General features: G+C 39.4%; 1 protein-coding gene across 1 annotated transcript in view; it reads left to right on the plus strand.

Moving 5' to 3' along the window:
* ANKS1B (ankyrin repeat and sterile alpha motif domain containing 1B) overlaps positions 1-18,945 on the plus strand; it is a 578,800-nt gene that overhangs the window by 276,697 nt on the left and 283,158 nt on the right. The window contains exon 15 of the mRNA XM_084810203.1: positions 14,307-14,413. Coding sequence (XP_084666329.1) covers positions 14,307-14,413 — 107 coding nt within the window. The remainder of the gene's footprint in view (positions 1-14,306; positions 14,414-18,945) is intronic.

The following is an 18,945-nucleotide window of genomic DNA, read 5'->3' on the forward strand; positions in this document are numbered from 1 at the left end:
ATTTCACATTAAGACCTTCTTTTGAAGTTCTTTTTGTTGAAGGATGGTAAAGCCCTCAAATATATAACAGAAGCAATAGTTTACTAGTCTGTAGTATGATTAGTATGTTGAAAACAACTACTAAGATTGGAGCTCTTTTTGTATAAATATTTTTGATCCTCGTATCTGTGAATTTGTTGTTATTTCTCTTGATAAGATTAGGGGCAAAAACAGGAGTTAGACTGTTTCCAAATATGTATAATGTTGAAAAATAGCCTGTATGAATGTATTGCAGTCCCAACACTTTAGTGTTCTATCTCAACTGACAGCTACAACCTTTACTCAAGCCCAGCAGAGACCAAGGGTGATCCATTTGGTTATTAGTGGAATCATTTTACTGTGTAGTAGCTTTCCTTTTCCAAGCCTTAGGCAAGCTGGGCTTGCAGAGGTACTGAGCTTCCTAAGTTTCCTGTCTAGACTGTGATCCCATCTTCACTACATCCTTTATCCTCCTCCAGTTCTCTTTACTCCTGAGGCAGCCATCTGTCTTTATGGCTAGCATTGCTGTCTTTTTTCCTGGCAAATGCTTTGTGTTTTTAAACAGAACAGGCAGATTTCAACCAGTGTGATGCAAAAAGTTGTATCTGCTGTATTTCGGTTTGCCACAATAAAATTATAGCCATGCATTTTTGTTCACACAGACACACAGATTCCATGTATGCACGTGTAACAACCAACATGGGTTTAAGGGGACATCAAACAAGAGGTGTGATGGGCATGCAGTGGACATATGCACTATGCTCTTACTGAAATGGGGAAATTAACTCAAACATTTGTTCAGAGTAAAAAAAACCCATGAACTTTACTTTTACAAATGTTTGTTCCCCCAAACACATACATGCACGTTCATTACACTGGATAAAATTGGTTTCATTAATATACGTGCCCCTTAGTACACGGGTCAGTATGTCAGTTCTAATAGGCCTAACATAGGAGACAGAAAAAAACGAGGATTGGGGAAAATAGTGTTTATCAAATAAGGAGGGGAAGATGACACTATAGAAATGACAGGGCAGTTGATTGGAAGGCTATACAACCAAGGAAAGTCAGTTGTAGGCACAAATGATATAACACGGAGGTGGAAATTGATAGGTTTAGGTGGAAAAGAAAAGAAATGGAGGAGGAGCTGCTACAGTTACCTGACTTCAGAGGAAGGGAACCAAAAGGATTTCACTTCCTAGATGGTTGCCATAAATTAGAGAAATGGTGTGGGTACAGGCTACTCCTTCAGGTTTCTCAGCTTTCTTAAAAAATGGAGCATTATCCTCAAGCCACTCTGGCCTTGTTGACAATAGGCTGTCCCACATTGTCCACAGATATACAAAAGAAAGGCATTTTGGATGGGCAATGATGGCGAGAAGCTAAGCCATTATTAGAGATTCCCAAGCCACCACAATTATGGTTAAAATCAGATTTAGATGGAGAGTTTTGCCAATTGGGATTCTCCTTAGAGTTTCCAATTCAATTAAGAATTTTGGCATTGAGTTCGAGATATCTTGCCAGCCGCTTACCAGTGCTCTATGCTTCCAGCAGGACCACTTCCACCCTTTGGACTCGGAACCAACAACTCACACATGTATCACAGTCCCCTACTAGGCACCAAAATAGTTGCATAGAGTTGGCAGGTTGTTTTGCGTTATGTGTGGAACCTAGCTTTGGACTCAGTGGGGCACTTTATCAGCGGGTAAATCTTTCTCTGGGTATACAAAGTAAAGAGATCTTTTGGGAGCTAATGAGGCAGGAAAGTGGGAGATTCTGGCCCTGGGGATGCATGGTAGGTGCCACAGTGAATCAGAGAATTGCACTAGGAGAGAGTCACAAGGAAAGATATTAAGGTCAACATGAACCCGGATTATTTTCAGAGCTGAGGCACACTGTGAGGAATGCCCAAGCAGAAAGAATGTACACCAACTGCCCAAACTCTAAGACAGTTATATGATTCAGAACAAAGGAAACAGAGGGTTGGGCAGCTCAGAGGCTAGACCCAAGATGGGTTAAAACAAAGGAAACAATAGTTTGGTTCTGGCAACTGAACAGCAGGCTCAGGGAAGTTTCTTGCCTCTTGATTCAGTTTTCATCTAGCTTGCTATACAGAGTATAGCAAAATCAAACAACAAGGTGTAATTAAGGGTGCTCAGGTAGTGCTTGACCTGGCTAACCTGGCTGGCAGGTGGGGATGCTGCAGGATTGGTTCAGGATTTTTCCTGACAGGGCTTTTGACTGGCCAATTCACAGGTAACTTCATGGGCTGGTTCGCTGGGTAGTGGTATCATAACCAGGCAGGCATTTGCAAGTTTTCCCCAGATACAGGGAACAACCTTCTTTAATATAATCCAGGAGGCTGTGTGTATATTCTGTGGCTTCTTTGCCTCTATAGTGCTTCCAAAGCCAACAGTGTTCCTGGCAGCTTTCAGGCTATGCTTTCTGGAACAACATAGATTCTTGAGCCAAGGTGTCAGGGTAATTTCAATTAAATCCATAGTGTATAATACACCAGCCAGAGAGACAACACATCTGGACACCTCTGTAACAATAGAGCATTTGTAAAATAACACGCATTTATGGCCCCTAATATAAGATAATCAGCTAATCTATCATCAAATTGACTAGCAGTATTGCCATTCTTCCCAGCCTCAAGCCTGCTGGCAAGAGTGTCTTTCAGCTGACACTCTTGCCTCTGATCTCAAGAGTGAGTGCAATAACCATAGATTCCACTGAAAATGGATACAAGAGCATCTGCTCCAACAGGAAGTGGTGACAATCAGTAAATAGAACAGGCAGAAGAATAGAGAAAGTAGAGGAGGCAAGGGGGGTAAGAGGGCACTACAAAACACTGGTGGTTGTAGGTTCATTTGATACAAGAGGGGGAGGGTAGGCTGGAATGGTGGTTGCAGCAGCATCAGCGGCTGCTTCTTGTATTGTTTGTATAGTGGGGAGTGGGGGGAGGCCATGACACCCACCACTTTTTTTACAAGTGTGTGGGGGTGGGGGGAGAGCAGGCTGGAGTGGCAGTGGCTGTGTTGGCAGCCAGCACTTCTTATATTTTGGCAGCAATTGGGCTGTGGCCCACCAGAGAAACCCATGGTGGGCCTCAGGAAAGGCTTGAGGGCACATATGGCACACAGGTCACATATTGCCCATCCTTTGTGGAGATGATCGTAAAGCAGATTAATAAGTCAAACAGAAGGCAATGAGGACCCCATCCCTCTCTGGGAATTTTCAAAGGTTGGTTGGTAAGTATAGTTTAAAATAATTTGATGTACTAGTGCCCACTGGGATCGATGATCAAAAATGATTGTTGCGAATCCTGTTTTGCAGTGCTAGGATTTTTGTATGTTGTGTTCTTGATCATTTCCCCACCTTAATAACCTTTCGAGTGAGTTATCCGGTTTCCTTCCTATTTAAAATATGTACCGTGTCTGGGGAAGACATTATGGTTATTTGCATATTGAAAGGGGAAATTTACTTGTACATCTGCTTCTCTGAAAATATCTATTGCAAATTTCTCATCCGTAGGCCTTAGATGGAAGTGCTTTGAAGCACAGAGCATCTAAAATGGGATTCTTTCCTAGAACTGAATCTAAGCAATAATGCAAATGTGTACAGAGAAGTTGGAACTGTTGTACCCTTGTATCAGACCAGCAGAATCTTTTCATTGGCCAGCAAGGTCAGAGCAATGAGAAATGAACTAAGACATCTCCTTTCAGATTGTCTTCTCAATAATACTGCTTAGTGAACTGCAAAGGAGTTTGGACAGATGTTCTGTAAGTACTGGAAAAGGGCATGGCTGGCTGGCATTCTGTACTGGAGCAACATTTTGTTACAGGTCCCACTTGTACATCTTTATATGTGGTGGTAGTACAAAACTGCCGACAGTCCGCTTCCTGGCATGTTTTCTCCACCGTGCCTAATGTCCATGCGCTGGATGTCAAACTGGATTAGGAGTCTGCTGCAGGGATGGCCCAACCATTAGGCAGAGTGAGGCAGCTGAGTCTGGCAGGTGATTCGGGGTGTTATGAAAGGGCAGCAAATGTTTAGTTATTTAATTTATTATTATTGTATTTTTACTTGTGGGAGAGGCAGTTGTGGGATTTCCTGCCTCAGGTGCCAAAATAACTTGACCAGGCTTGAGTATTTTGTACCATGACTTTGAGGGAGGGGCACTATTTGCTGGTCCATCTGAGGCAGCGAAATGTACTGGCCAGCTCTGAGTCTACATGCATAGAGTCAGTACTCATGGAGCTGATATCTGTAATCCTTCACAAAAATGGAGGGAACTGATCACACAGATTGTGTCTGCACATAGGTGCCTATTCCAACACTTCCAATGCAACGGATGTCAGACTCGCCTGGAGGCAGGTGGGCAGGCATGATCCCCCCCCCCCATCATACATAGACTCACACCTATCTGAATAGGATTTTATTGTTTTGATAGTTTAACATGTTATATATTATTTAAAAATTGTTTTCCCATGACTCCTGGAGGGCATTCTGATTTGTCTGTACCATGGAACCCTAACCTTTTTGGACCTGTGGGCACATCTGGGAATTTGCAAAACTTCTGTGAGCTCCACCACAAAATGGTTCCTATCCTATGGAGGATGTAGCTAGTCAAATACTGGCTCCCATGGGGGTGTGGCTAGTCAAAAGTGAGCTAGAGAGGGGCAGGGTAGAGAAAGAGAGAAGCTAGAGGCTGGGAGGGAGGGGGAAATAACAAAGCAAAGGAGTAGATGGGAGAGAAATAGCAATGCTGGAGGCTGGGAGGAAGAATCAGCAAGGCAAAGGGGTAGAGAAAGAGCAAGGCAAGACGCTAGGAAGGAGAGAAACAGTGTGATAAAGAGGAGGGGGAATAGCGAGGCTAGAGGCTGGGAGGGAGGAGGAAATAGCAAGCCAAAAGGTAAGAGGGGAGAGAGAAAGCACTAGAGGCTAGAAAAGGTGAGAGTAAAGACTGCCCTAACATTTTACAAGTTTTTTTCTTAGAACAATCGTTTTGAAGTGGCCAGGGAGGGGAGAGTTTTGTGGGCACTGTTGGAAGTCCCTGTTCTATACTCAGGATACCCTCCTCCTTGGATCAGTAGGCTGCGCCAAACGTCTCAAGTCACTGCATCTGTGGCTTAGTGGTAGAGCACATGCTTTGCATGCAGAAGATCCCAGATTTAATCCCTGGCATCTCCAGATAGGGCAGGAAAAACTTTCATTTTTCCTGCCCTATCTGGAGAGCTGCTGCCAGTGAGTGTCAACAGTACTGGGCTCAATGGACCAATTGTCCAACACAATATAAGGCAGCTTCCTCTGTTCCTGTCTTGTTCTAGGAGAGACCAGCCCAGCCCTGCCTACTGGCAGTAGAAAAGGGTCTTGGTGAGCTCCACATGCCTCATCTAAATCTGTAGGGGAAAACCCCCCACCTCTTTTCTCTTCCCCTTTTCCCTCTTCCACTCTCACAGCATGGTTTAATTAGGGCAGAGGCCTTTCACGAAAGGTTTGGAAGGGAGGAGAATAGATCCATCACCACTGACATTCCCACCCTGGTCAAAGCCAGCATAGCCGCAACATGTTTCTGGTGTTTAGCAGGCTTTCCCCCAGAAGCCAAGTGCTGCAACCAAGGCATGTGGCAATAGTTCTCTCTGCCTCTCTACAAAATTGACAAATACTCCTCTACAGATGCAGCATTCAGCAGGAGGGTATTACCAAGGGTGATTCCTTCCTAAATTCACCACGCCTCCCACTCAGAGACAAATTGCTCTTAGAAATCCCACAGAATAGATGCATCAGAGTGTCCTCCAGGAGTCCTGGGGTAGGGGGTTGGAGGAGGAAATTCTAACAGTGAATTCCTGTTTTCCAGGACTCCGGGCGGGGGGGGGGGGCATTCTCCCCACATGTACAGTCCTGGTGAACTCTATGACAAGTTCCTGTGTTTCACTTCCTGAAAACGGCTTATTCAGTTTTTGGTGTGGTTTGCTATTACTTAGTGGGCCTGTTCAGATGTCATGCTAAGCCATGATGGTTAGGAGTTTTGAACAGGTGTCTTTCCTGTGGACTTGAGCACGCTCCAAGAGAGAGCGCAGGACAGGAAGGCCTGGTATGCTATGGTCCATGGGGTCACGAAGAGTTGGACATGACTGAACGACTGAACAACAACAAACCACGTTCACTAACCATTTGCTGCAAGGTGGTTAGTGGGCTCTACATGGCTTAGTGTGCCATCTGGCATGACTCTGTGGTTAAATGACAGTTGCCATAGAGCTCCACAGCAAGAGTGGCCAAAGAAGGAGTAGCACCAAAATGGCCAACAGCACTGACCACCAAAATGGCTGACAGCGCAAAGGCCGCTGGGATGGGTGTTTGCCAATCTGGAGGACTGTGGGTTCCTGTGAGAGGGAGGGTGATTAGAGAATGGTTAGTTCAACCACATTGCAGAACATGGTTACCTGCACGTGTGGCATTAACACCTGCAGTAGTTAGTGGTAACCACCATGCACCATGGTTAGTCTAACCACCCTTCTCCAATATGCATCTGAACAGGCCCAATACATTACCGTGTTCTTTTGTTTCAGGTAGAAGGGCTCTTATGCTTTTCTAGTTCTGGTCTGGGGGATAAAGACACCACTGCCCCAGGAGGAGATGTAGTGAAATGTTTGGTCCTGCCTAATAATCCAAAGAGAAGAGGCACGCCAGAGACCAGATGAATCAGAATGCCCTCTGGAAGTGTTGGAAAATAGGAATTTGGGGTGAATTTCCTTTTTCATGAGCAGGAAAAAATAATTTTAATTAGCATATACATAGAATTCAATACCTTGCTACATGGTTTTGCCACCAATTCAGCAAATGGTTTAGCAACTTATGGAATTGCTTTTAAACATATGGGCCTGTCTAAAAGGTTTATGCAATTTTTCACAATTCATTGATGTGACTTGAATAGTATACCCTCAAGCTATTTGCTTGCTCTTTCCATACTGCTTTGAAGTGAAAGGTTTTAAATTTTCTCAAACTTTAGCTGCATGATTTATTATAACCACAGCACATGTTTGCAAAACTGAACCCTGAAATACTCATTTGCCTACAATATTGGGCAGTACTATTCAACATTAGTGCAAACATAAATTATGTTGTACAACATAAGCAACGTCTAGTGCAACACCAATAGTGTTTGCTGGAGTGGCGGGTTTCCTTGGAAAAACCAGCATGCCAGAAAACACTATTGGTATTGCACTAGAGGTCGCTTAGACTACCACAACATAATATACATTAGCAGTAGTGTCAATAGGATACTACCCTATGTATGTTAGAATTTAATGTTGTTAAATAAAACATTTATTATTTAATTTTCCTGTCTGGAGTATTTTTTAAAAAGTTATTTTAAAAATTAAGGAGTAAATTCTTAAAACTTACCTTTCTAAATTTTCAAATGAATAAGCAACTATAATGTAAATAATTAGTACTGAGCATTCCGTATTATGGTGCATTGTTGTTATGTCCCCTTGATTGTCCATGTTCCCATCTGAAAGCAGTAGAAGCAATCCCAGGGGGAAAGAGACATCCAATCTTTTCATATATGTATTACAGCTCCAATGCACAGACCAGGATTCCCACCATTCTGCTATACAAACATGTGGCGAATTGGGGTATAAGGACCACTCTGTGGAAAGCCTTCTGTGTTTTAAATGAGCCTGAACAAGATGTGCCCGTATTATAGTGTTTTTCTTTATCTGCCATACCTCCTCCTGTTCTTTAACTGCCATACCTCCTCTTGTTCACCATGTGTTGCAGCAATTATAGAGAACAGTCAGTGCTAGGCAGCTTTCGCAAACATAGATTCATTAATGTCGGAGGAAACACATAGATATGAGGGGTCATTGAATCAGTTTTCATTATTACATTGATTATGTTTGGTCCACCCTCTGTGCCACATGGAGCATTGCCCCATAGATTACACTTCTTTATTCAGATGTAAGAGTGGACAAGAATCCCAGGTTTGCTCCATTTGGGGACAAACATAGTACAAGGCAGCTGTTGTACACTACATAAGATGTTACACTGCACCTGGCACTGGTTCTCTCTCCTCCCACTTCTGGTTGCAGATACGAAACAAGTAACTGAATGCATTCCCAAATCTCCTCTCCTCAAGATCCACTACCTATACATCTCCCTTCATCTGTCTCCTTTTAATTTTTGAGCATTCTTTTAAAGTTAAAAACAAAACAAAAAACCACTATTGCTAGAGTGTATCACAAAATCTCAGACATCTATTGTACAGCAGAAATAATAATCCAAAAGATGGGTACTCAACATACCCAGATCATATGAAGCATATTATGGATTATTTAAGTCAGACCTACTTTAACAATTCTCTTTCATAGCATTAATTGTCTCTGAAAGTAAATACCCTTCTTCCGTAGTAGAAATAAATACTGTCTCGTATTTTAAAAAGATAACCAATGTAAAGAGGAAATCCCATTAAATCTTCATTTGCTGTAATGCAGAGGTAACTTCCCTTAACAACTGACATGTTAATAAAGTTTCAGGGATAAATCTGATGATATCTGGTTTAGGGATTGACAATCATCCAGTTTGGTATCTGCTGTTAGGCTCTGTATCAGCTATTTTCATTTCATTTATTACATTTCTATATTGCCCAATAGCCAAAGCTCTCTGGGTGCTTTACAAAGATTAAAAACCTTTAAAATACATTTTACATAGTATAAAAACCATTTATGTACAAACATATAAACAGACAGCACACACACAGGCACACATATATCTAAATGATTAAGGGCGCAATCCTATCGAGATAGGTGGCCACCTCCAAACATGGAGGCGACCGCCTATCCGAAGCAGAGCAGGAGAAGCACGGAGGGGATCGTTCCCTCCGCATGCCTCCTGCCCTGCATTTTTGGCTAGACAGCCGATTGCAGATGTGTCGTGCATGCAGTTCCGCCCTCCCCGCCCCAGAACGCCCTCAGCCACGCTCCTTTTTGGCCACTCCACGCTCCTCTTGTGAGCGCGGAGGACAGGGCTGTTCTGCAGTGCTCCGAGGCAGCGCAGAAGTTCGGGGGAGGTCAGTTCTCTGGGAACCAATGCTCCGAGGTTCGTTCCTAGAAAATGACATATCCTATAGCCATCTAACCACTGTCTAGTGGCCATAGGATTGCTCCCTAACACATTTATTTTAAACCATTGTCAAATAATTTTAGAAGAAAGTCTCAACTGTGTTTATCTGAACAGTGTTTTAGGATTTCAGTTTGAACATTGAATCAATCCTAGATTCTTCTGTCTGTGAATCTAATGAAGAATCTGTCCAATTTTCCATAACAAAGAATGGAGAAGAAAGCAACATAACCAGGAAGAAAGGAACAACCAGATACATTCTGTCCCATTTTCATCTTTAGTCTGCTCTAAATTGAGTATGGGAGAACTCTTTATTTCATTCAGACGAAGTCAGATTCCTCCAGTTCCATTATGTGCACTTAATTCTGGATTAAATCCATTGTTGTTTTTTACTTTTTAAAAATCAGTTGTTGATAAACTTGGCTGCAAAACACAAAGTTGTGAAATTTGCAGCCTGTACACAAAAGGATAAATCTGGGCCAATAAAAGACTGTCTGGAGAGAATAGCTTTGAAGAAATGCAGAAAAAAATATTGTGTTAGATAGGAACAGAAGAGAAATGAAACCAGTCTTTCAAAACTTGAAAACTAAATTTGATCAGCTAAAAAGTCAAGTTTTAACATAACTGACTCTTTTGATCTTGTGAAGCATCAGGGGAAGAGCCATAGCTCAGTGGTAGAGCACATGCTTTGCATGCAAAACATCCCAGGTTCAATCCCTGGCATCTCCAGGTAAGGTTCGAAAAAACTTCTGTCTGAGACTCTGGAGAGTCACTGTCATTCAGTGTAGACCAGGGTCAGACAGAAGGTAGATCTCCAGATCTTTTGGACTTCAACTCCCCAGAGCCCTTGCCAGCATGGCCAATGATCAGGAATGCTGGGAATTGAAGTCCAAAACATCTGGAGATGTACCTTCTACCTACCCCTGGTGTACACAATACTGACCAAAAGTCTGACTAGGTATAAGGCAGCTTCCTATGCTCCTAGAGTTCTTCCTTATTTTTCCATATCATTTTAAGGCTTTTGTTACTCATTTTGTCAAACAATCCTTAGGTTATTATGCTATGTGGTTAGAAAACCATATGTGAAACTTATCCCCACTCTTTGAAAGGCTTCCTACTGTCCTAGAATTAGTGAGAAGGGCATTGCTCCTTATTAAACCCCCTAACAAATGCTTTTATGGAGAAAGAGAATTTACAATTGCCTAATTTCAAAAGGGGTTTCAAAACATTGTTCAGTAGTGCCTGATTCTTCCTTTTCTTAGAGTCTATTAGAATTATTTCTGGGGAAGATTGGGAGCAAGCTTCAGGTCATACCAATTTATTTGCTCCCCTTCCCATTCTCCTCAGTACAGGTAAAGGTGAAATAATGGACTGGGTGTGGACTAATAAACTGAGATGTAATCCAGACAAGACAGAAGTACTTCTAGTCAGTAGGGATAGTGCTACAGCTTGTTTTAGATGGGTTACACTTCCCATAATTTTTTTTTAAAAATGCTCCCAGACCTGACTTTGCTCCTTGGGTGATCAGGTGATAGGAGTGTGTTTGCTCAATTTAGATTAGTGTGCCAAATGCATCTGTTCTTTGAGGAGGGGAACCTGGCCATGGTGACTCATAACTTAATTACATCAAAGGCCTGAAAGTTCCAAAGTTATATGACAATTGGATTACTGCAGTGTACTCTTAATGAGACTACCTTTGAAAAGTGTTTGGAAACTTCAGCTAGTCCAGAATACAGCAGCTGTTTTCACTGGAACTAGTTTTGTGGGAAAAGTGATTCCATTGTTATGCCATCTGCACAGAGCACTGGTTTATTTCTGAGCTTAATTCATGGTGCAACTGAAAGCAGTTTGTCATAGTACCTTTCCCTCAACCTCAGCATTCCTGGCTGCACCCTAGCCTGCCCTTAGCCCTGTTGGTTCTGCCTTGACTGCTGTGAATGCCAAAACCAGGCCTGAACCCTGACTTGGTACCTGTTGGTGTTGGTCTTAAATGCCAGATCTATCCATAATATAATCAGAGAGAGATCACCTAGCTCATTCATCAAGGTTTCAGTGAAACAAGTGAGATCCACTCTCTTATTCATGATCAAGTCACTGACGATTGTATCCATGACTTGATCATGGATAAGGGAGCATGATCTGGCTTGTCTCTCTGAAATCTTGGCGGAAGAACGGGGTGGAATTGATTTCTCAGCTGTGTTCAGCTGGATATTCCATTCAGTACCAACACAGGCTTGAAGGAATTTTACTCTTACTCCCTTACGGTTGGATCACTTCCTTTGAGTTTAGATTTACAGCAGTCCTCTGCAGGCACTGGATACCAATTAGTATGGTCCATGCTAGGAGGCTTATGTAATCTGCTGGTTTCTGGAGAGTTTCCACTGGCATGGGTAGCAATCCTGTCAATGCTCAGGTCACTGTGTGGAATGCAATGACCTAGGCAGTTGATATGACCACTCCTAAGAGCCGTCTTCCACTGAGCAGAGCCTGGTCACCTTGGTATTCTAGTGAGCTCAAGGCAATGAAGCAATGAAGTTGGCTAGAACGCAACGCAAAATGGGGAGGAACTGAACAGTTCTGGTTACCATACATGGCTGGTGGGCTTCATGTTGCATGATGCGCCATAGATTGTACATCCCTGTATTAATAGTCCCCCTATAAATGAAGAATGGATGTGTCTCCATGTTGTTTAGATGCATTGTCTGTTTCTTCAGACCTGTAGTTTAATTACAGATATTAGTTTCCATTAGACACCTATATATTACCCATTTTTCAAATGTGGGGAATACTGCCTTTCATTTTGCCAAGGTGTGGGTATGAATGTGCATGTTTCTATGTAGGCTGGATATCTTTCAGAGTTATGTCTGATCTTACATTTTCTTGTTTCTGTGTCTGTATCATTGGAAGAATTTAATTTAATGCTCTATTTCTAGTCATAGGGGGCCATGATACCAATGTATAAAATAATAATTAAAAAGAATTGAAAAATGTAAGCCAATGAAATGTTAAATGCCTTTTTGAAGTCATGTTAACCTGAAGCAGGTAATTAAAACTGGAAGGAAAATCATACCCCAAAGGTGTTTTTTTTTACATGTGTTGTAGTTTATATTAAACATTTAATTTATCTTCAGTGACAAGAACCACAATCCTAAACACAGTCAGCCACACTTATGTGGAGTTAAGTGCATCTAAGAACTTTGAAATCAATGCGCTTAGGTATACCTAGCTCTGCATAGAATCAGGTTGCATAGAATCAGGTAAATCTCACTGAATTTGTTGAATCTACTTTTGAATAAATATGCATAAGATTAGCTGGAAATCATATTCTGCTCTGATCCCTCAAATGCCAGTGTTGTGAAATTTTGTTCCTGCTTCAATTCCTTGGGCTCTGATTTGGACAAAATTACATTAATAAATATCAACAACAAAACTGAGTAACTGTATTTGTCTGAAGTTTTCAATGAATATTTACCCATTCAGTAATGCTTCATTGAGATTTGTCAAAAGGTTCAGTAGCAACAGTAGTCGGGTTACAGGATTTGAATAAGATCTATTAAAGTCACCAAGAGACTTCCCTGTGATTTCAGTTATGGTAGAAGTGAGTCATAGATTGTTGTGCTTTCTGATTCATATATATGACCAATGCGCAGTGTTTACACTATCAACAATTGAGGGGTTATTTATGTGTGCACTAATTTTCAGAATGTGTAATGTGTGTTTGTTTGTTTGTTTTATGATAACTAATCTGTAATTAATGTATTTTGTAAAAGTTTCTAAACTAGAAAAGCAGGATTATAGATTAGGTGGGTCCTTCTAATGTCAAATCCCTTCTTTTTATGTATATTTAGAATGATGCTATAAATAAACAATTACTCCTGTGGTTAAACATTGGACTTGATGATTTCAGAGCACCATGAAGAGTACAAAACCAAAGTTTATGAATGAATTATTATTCTAGCTTGCAAATTATCAGCTTTCCAGTAAATTTAAAAATGCTGAATATTCTGTCTTTTAAAAAAAAAGAATCATAATATTCAGATTTTCATTCAAACAATTTCTTTTTTGAGAAAGAAAATCAATTCTTTTTATATAGTAAAAAAAAAATTGTTATTGTGAATGCATGGCCTTTTCAGACTGAACTTTGATTATAATGAGAGGTTTGCTGATATGTTTGGTAGTATTTTATGGCTGAAAAATCAGGGAGAAGAAGAAATAATTAATTTGACTGAAAGGATGTTGCACAATTTAGGTTATTCTCAATGTTAACAAGAAAATATGCAACCATTTTTTTTCATTCATTACAGATTGACTGAAAAGAATTAATAATTAGAACAATGGTTTAGAGCATACTGTGAGCAGAGCAAACCTCAGTGCAGTCTTTTAGAAAAGGAAGCAAGTAGTAAACCACGCCAGAGGCTACAGTTAATGCTTTGCGTCTCCTGATATCTTTTGAAACATAAAAAATCTACAACATGCAGATCTGTAATGCATAACTGCTGGGAAGGTTCTATTCAGATTTTAGCATTTTAGCTTGCCTTTGATGACCTGCTATTTTCTGCATTTGTTTTGACTGCTCTCATCATTCAAGATTGACACTTGGATGGGTGTGTAGGTGGAAGCAGCAGCAGCAAGCTTACAGCTTGCAGACAAAAAAAATCTGCCTTATCTGATGGCTATTATTGAAAATCCGAGGTGTAGCCTAGGCTGGGTAATGAAGGGGAGCAAGCAGGGGGAGCAAGGAGCATGGAGCTGCATACTGATGAGTGTAGGAGTACTTGATAAAAGATTTCTTGCTGGTAGCAGTGCATTGCTCATTGTGGAGTATTTCAACAATCACATATTACAGAAAACAGCTTTGCTGACAGCTTGATATGCCTCCCCCCTTCCCCATCACATGACGTACTGGTCTGTAGTACGGATTAATACGTACGAAATGTTGAGCTAGGAGCAGATCTTACTCTATAGCCTGCCCCAGAAACTATGTGCTACTTTTGACTTTCTTACTTGCTGGAAAAATTAATTTGACAAGCTGGCAGGCTCCTTTGATACCAGCTTCTCCCGGAACACAATGTGGCAATGCCACCTCTCAGCCCAGGACCATCGTTATTATCCTGTGGATGGATATTCACTGCTTAAACGCCTCCCTTCTCAAACTCTTTCAGCACCCAGATGCCCTGTCCAGACTGTGGGACAATGGTTGGAAAATATTGGGCTACCTCAGTATGAGAACCACTTGCTGGCTAATGGATTTGACAATGTCCAGTTTATGGTAAGTGATCTTCTGTGTGTAATAGTGTATGCTGATATTTGATTCTTTGCCTCATGAAATCTAATACTGCACGGAAGGGAATCTGTTTTGTGTTCTGCATTGTGCTCTAGGACAAACATTTTACATAATCCTATATGTTACCAGTGTGAGCAAAGGGATTTGGGAGCCACAGTTCTGCTTGGTTCATATTCCATTTCAAAACATTTTTTAAAGAAAGTAAAGGCATACTATGCCTAGACTACCCTTGGGGGAAAGCAATTCTATCTATGATTTCTTGTAGGAGCAGATCACATAATATTAGATTTGATATTAATTAGTATAAAGTAATACCTCTATATTCATTTCTGAATGCTGTAATAAAGGACTTCTATATTTTGAGCTTGAAAAAATACTATATTCCAAGTGTATGGAAATTAATGGCTGTTCCTTTAAATGTAAACCTAACACCTACCTACATTTAACTATTAAACAGTTAACAGAGATGGACATGCCAGATATCTTTGGTGTGTAGTGCACATATTTTGCATAGTGCTTTAAACCTAAGAAGCCTTCCTACAAAAATGAATATGGGCAGAAGAAAATGTAAATTAGCTAATAAAACAATTTCCAGTTCTTTATAAAGATCTTCCAATGCCTAGATGTAGTAACACTCACCACACCTGTTGTTTAGAATCTATTCTTATCACATATTTCTCTGTCTTTTCTAGCTGTGCAGTCAGATTTTTATAAGCAATAACACCACTAGTCATTATATGTTATATGACATGCATAATTTTGTGCCAATGCAATTAACACTTTGTAATGGTGATTTGCATAAAAATATGAAAAACTATTATGTTATCCTCTTGCTTATAAATATTTAGATAGGGCCTTTTATCAGATTACTGGGTACTTTTTTCTTAATCCAAATAAGTATTTAAAACATTTAAAAATATATCTCTAAGTGATTTATCACCAACTCTTAGGTTCTAGGCTATATTAATCCAATTTATCAATAAAGTAAGATTTTATGTACTGGATTGAACACAGGTATCTAATATTTCATCTAGATACACCTAATCTAATTTCTTGTAGTACTATCAGAAATAGGCAGCTGTACCTCTCGTAAGTCACTGTAGCCAAAAAGTACAATCAATTTATTTATTTATTCACACACACACACACACAGTATGCATATATATATGCATATGTGTGTATGTGTATGTATATATATATATATATATATATACACACACACACACATACATATATGCTAATATAGAACAGTCACTAAACAGATGACAATGCAGTAGTCAAAATTCCAAATGAGGAGTCATTTTTAGGGAGACAGTATCCATGTGGTGCAATTACTAATGTGTATTTGAGGAGAGATACAGTTCAGTTTGTGAGGCTATGTAAAATTGTTAATATTCTTTATATAGCGATTAATTGGACTCAGTGCAAAGTTATCAATGGGCTCTGAGTTAACTCTATGTCTTTCAGCAATATACCTATGCAGATGTACCCATTTATATAAGATGTTCTGTAAACAAGCACCAGTGTCCAAAGTTATTCAAGGTGTATGTGGGTTAAGTTATTTTGACCTTTGTATTGTAACCAGAGTTCAATATTCAATAGGTTTACTAACCTATTTCCGATTGTGCTACAACTGATTAAATTAGCATACATCTGGGTGAAATATTAGTTTCTTATACTCTGTCAAATGATTACACAATAAGCTAAGAATAAAGTAAAAGCAATGAGGATAAAATATATTACATTGTGTGTAGCCATGTTATAACACTGTTACATTATGCTTTTGGATATGAGAAGAGCAACCAATCCTCCACTTTTAATCATACTATCTTAATTTGATTATATATACTTCAGCTGAATATCATTAGTTCCTTTAACACATATCTGCTAGTGTACAAGATAACATATAATGTAACCAAATATCTTGAATGCTAAAAACAATCAAATGCATTTACATTTAAAGTACTGAAAAAGTGCTAATATGTTAAGAAAAAATAACCAAATTTTCTATGGTAGAAGAGCTTGTTATTTCTTGATATGAAATAATTAATAGGTGTGTATGGGAGGTGGGTGTGTATGGGATTGCAGCCTTGCTCTTTTTTCTATATGCTCATTTCATCAGTTGAATATTCAGCCAATCTCAATATTTTTTTGAATCACCATTTTAATAATCTTATATCAAGGCAGACAATATTGATTAGAGATGTTTTTGTTCTTTTGTTTTTCTAGAAATACATTCTGATGCTTATTTGTTTTCTTGTTGCCTAAGCAACCTAATCACATATGTATTTAAAATTATGTAGTACTGTATTATCTTACTAGATATTTCATGCATGAATGCAATTATCAGGATAATATATTTAATGGTGCTATAAATATCAGGTTGTATTTGAGGAAATACATATTCTGGGCAACTCTCAACAGTAATATTATATTAATTAAAATCACATTCTGGTATTGAAGGAATTTTTCAGAGAAAATGTCTACCGGTAAAGTATTCATTAGAATCACAGAAAATAAGCCCTTAGGTTTACATTTGTTTGGCTACACAAGGAAATTAAGCGTGAATCACAAAACATGTTGTTTATAGCTTGTGTGCATGGAATGAATAAAAGCAATCTCTATCCATTTAACTTCAAGATCTCTCATTTTTAATTTTCCATTTTTTTATTGTTATTTAGAAATGCAGTATGTAAAATAAGTATTGCTTTTCTCCCCAAACCTGTTATATATTTAGAATATACATGCCTACAGTGAGTGAAATGTTGTTATCCTAAAGATTAAAATGCAAAAATGCATTATAGACCACCTGTTGTTGGCTCACACATAAATTTTAATTTCAGAATTTGGGTCAAAGCCACTGTTTGAGATGGCCATACTTTAGCAGATCAATGCACAGTACCTCATAATCTGTCAAAGAGTGAGCTGTTGTATCCTTTGAAAGTAAAAGTTTGATAATGAAATAGTATGCACTTGCTGAAAGGACACTGATGACATCAAGATATAGCAATGCAATGATTAGTGTGCTATTTGACTGACTATTAGACAGTGGAAGAGTTATATCCTGGCAATTAGGCTACTTCAGCTAATTGCATATTATAGCATCTTCTCTGATCTAAGCATTTAGGAAACCTAATAAATTAAAGTGCATAATTTTTCTCCATAGATATTTAACTCTTACATTCCCAATATGTTCTTTATGAATACTGGGGGAAAATATTGTAAGATGTCTGAATGGAACAACACTTGAACTGGAGAAAGTGAATGATTGACGTCTTTGTATATATTTGATTAACTTTGCACCAGAATCTGGACAGTACTTAGTCTCAACAGAAAACCAACCAAGCACAAGCTTAGGATGAGCCAACACATGATGGGTCTGGAAAGACATATTAATGACCTTGATGTGAGTTTAGGGATGTGTTGAGAACCACATAGCCAGGATATCAGACTTAATTCTAGAAACACAGAGTTCCCAGATAATTATCCAAAGTCCAGGCAAAGTTGAAACATTGAAGTCAGAATATGAACTATTTATAGTATTTCTATACCACCTTTCTAGACCTATTAAGGCAGTTTACAAAAGGCCAAAACATAAAAAAAATATTCTGATAAAAACTTAGTAAAACAGTAAAAACAAAAATAAAAACCATGTATTATATCTGATATATTATGCAAATGCACTCATCAGGGAGCTGGTATTGGCACACTTACATAGTTGGTGGCTCCCATGTAATGTTTGAAGGCCCCCTATGTCAGGAAGATGACAAGGAGGGAAACCAAGGTGCTTGATTAAGGCAAATCAAAGGTCTGGCACTTAATTGCTCTCACAAGCTGTACCTGATTGGTACAAGTGTCACAGACCTTCACAGGTAATCATGGTAGATTTCGGACCAGGGTATTACTGTCACTACCAGAGCAGTTATTTATGTCCAGGCATTCTGGAAACCTGTATTACGCACATATTGTACAATGCTAGTGCATGCTTTCCTTAAGGAATCCCTTCCAGCCATCTAGCCTTACTATATACACAGCAGAACAGTTACATAGTCTCACTTAAGCCACAGGTACAGTGGTCCACAAAGTTCCCCATGTCCAAATTATGTAACTGAAGCCAAGGATATATTTATTAAGGAAAATGTACAGAATTCAGTAACATACTAGAAAAGGTAAATGGGAACTTGTATTCTATTTGTCTACTCCCTTTGATCAATCACCTCAGTTTGATTTCCTCAGTGGTTATTTTAGGGATGTAGGGAAGGCTGTATGGCTATCTGTAAAGAAAACTGAAGATAATACTTCAAGCATCTGATGAAGTAGTCTATAGTCCACAAAACCTTGTGTTACAAGAATGTGTTAGTCTTTAAGGTACCACAGTACTTTTTGTTTTTGTTGAGGAAGGGGAAGTAGACTCAGAAGCAATGAACCCATGAATTGTCACTCAGATCTTACTCTACCTTTTGCATCACTACAGAAGCCAAGGAAAGCTAAGTGCTTGCATTGCCTACAAACAGATT

This window comes from Heloderma suspectum, chromosome 7 (assembly GCF_057233095.1).
Source record: "Heloderma suspectum isolate Gila_16-S chromosome 7, 16-S_ref, whole genome shotgun sequence".
NCBI lineage: Eukaryota > Metazoa > Chordata > Lepidosauria > Squamata > Helodermatidae > Heloderma > Heloderma suspectum.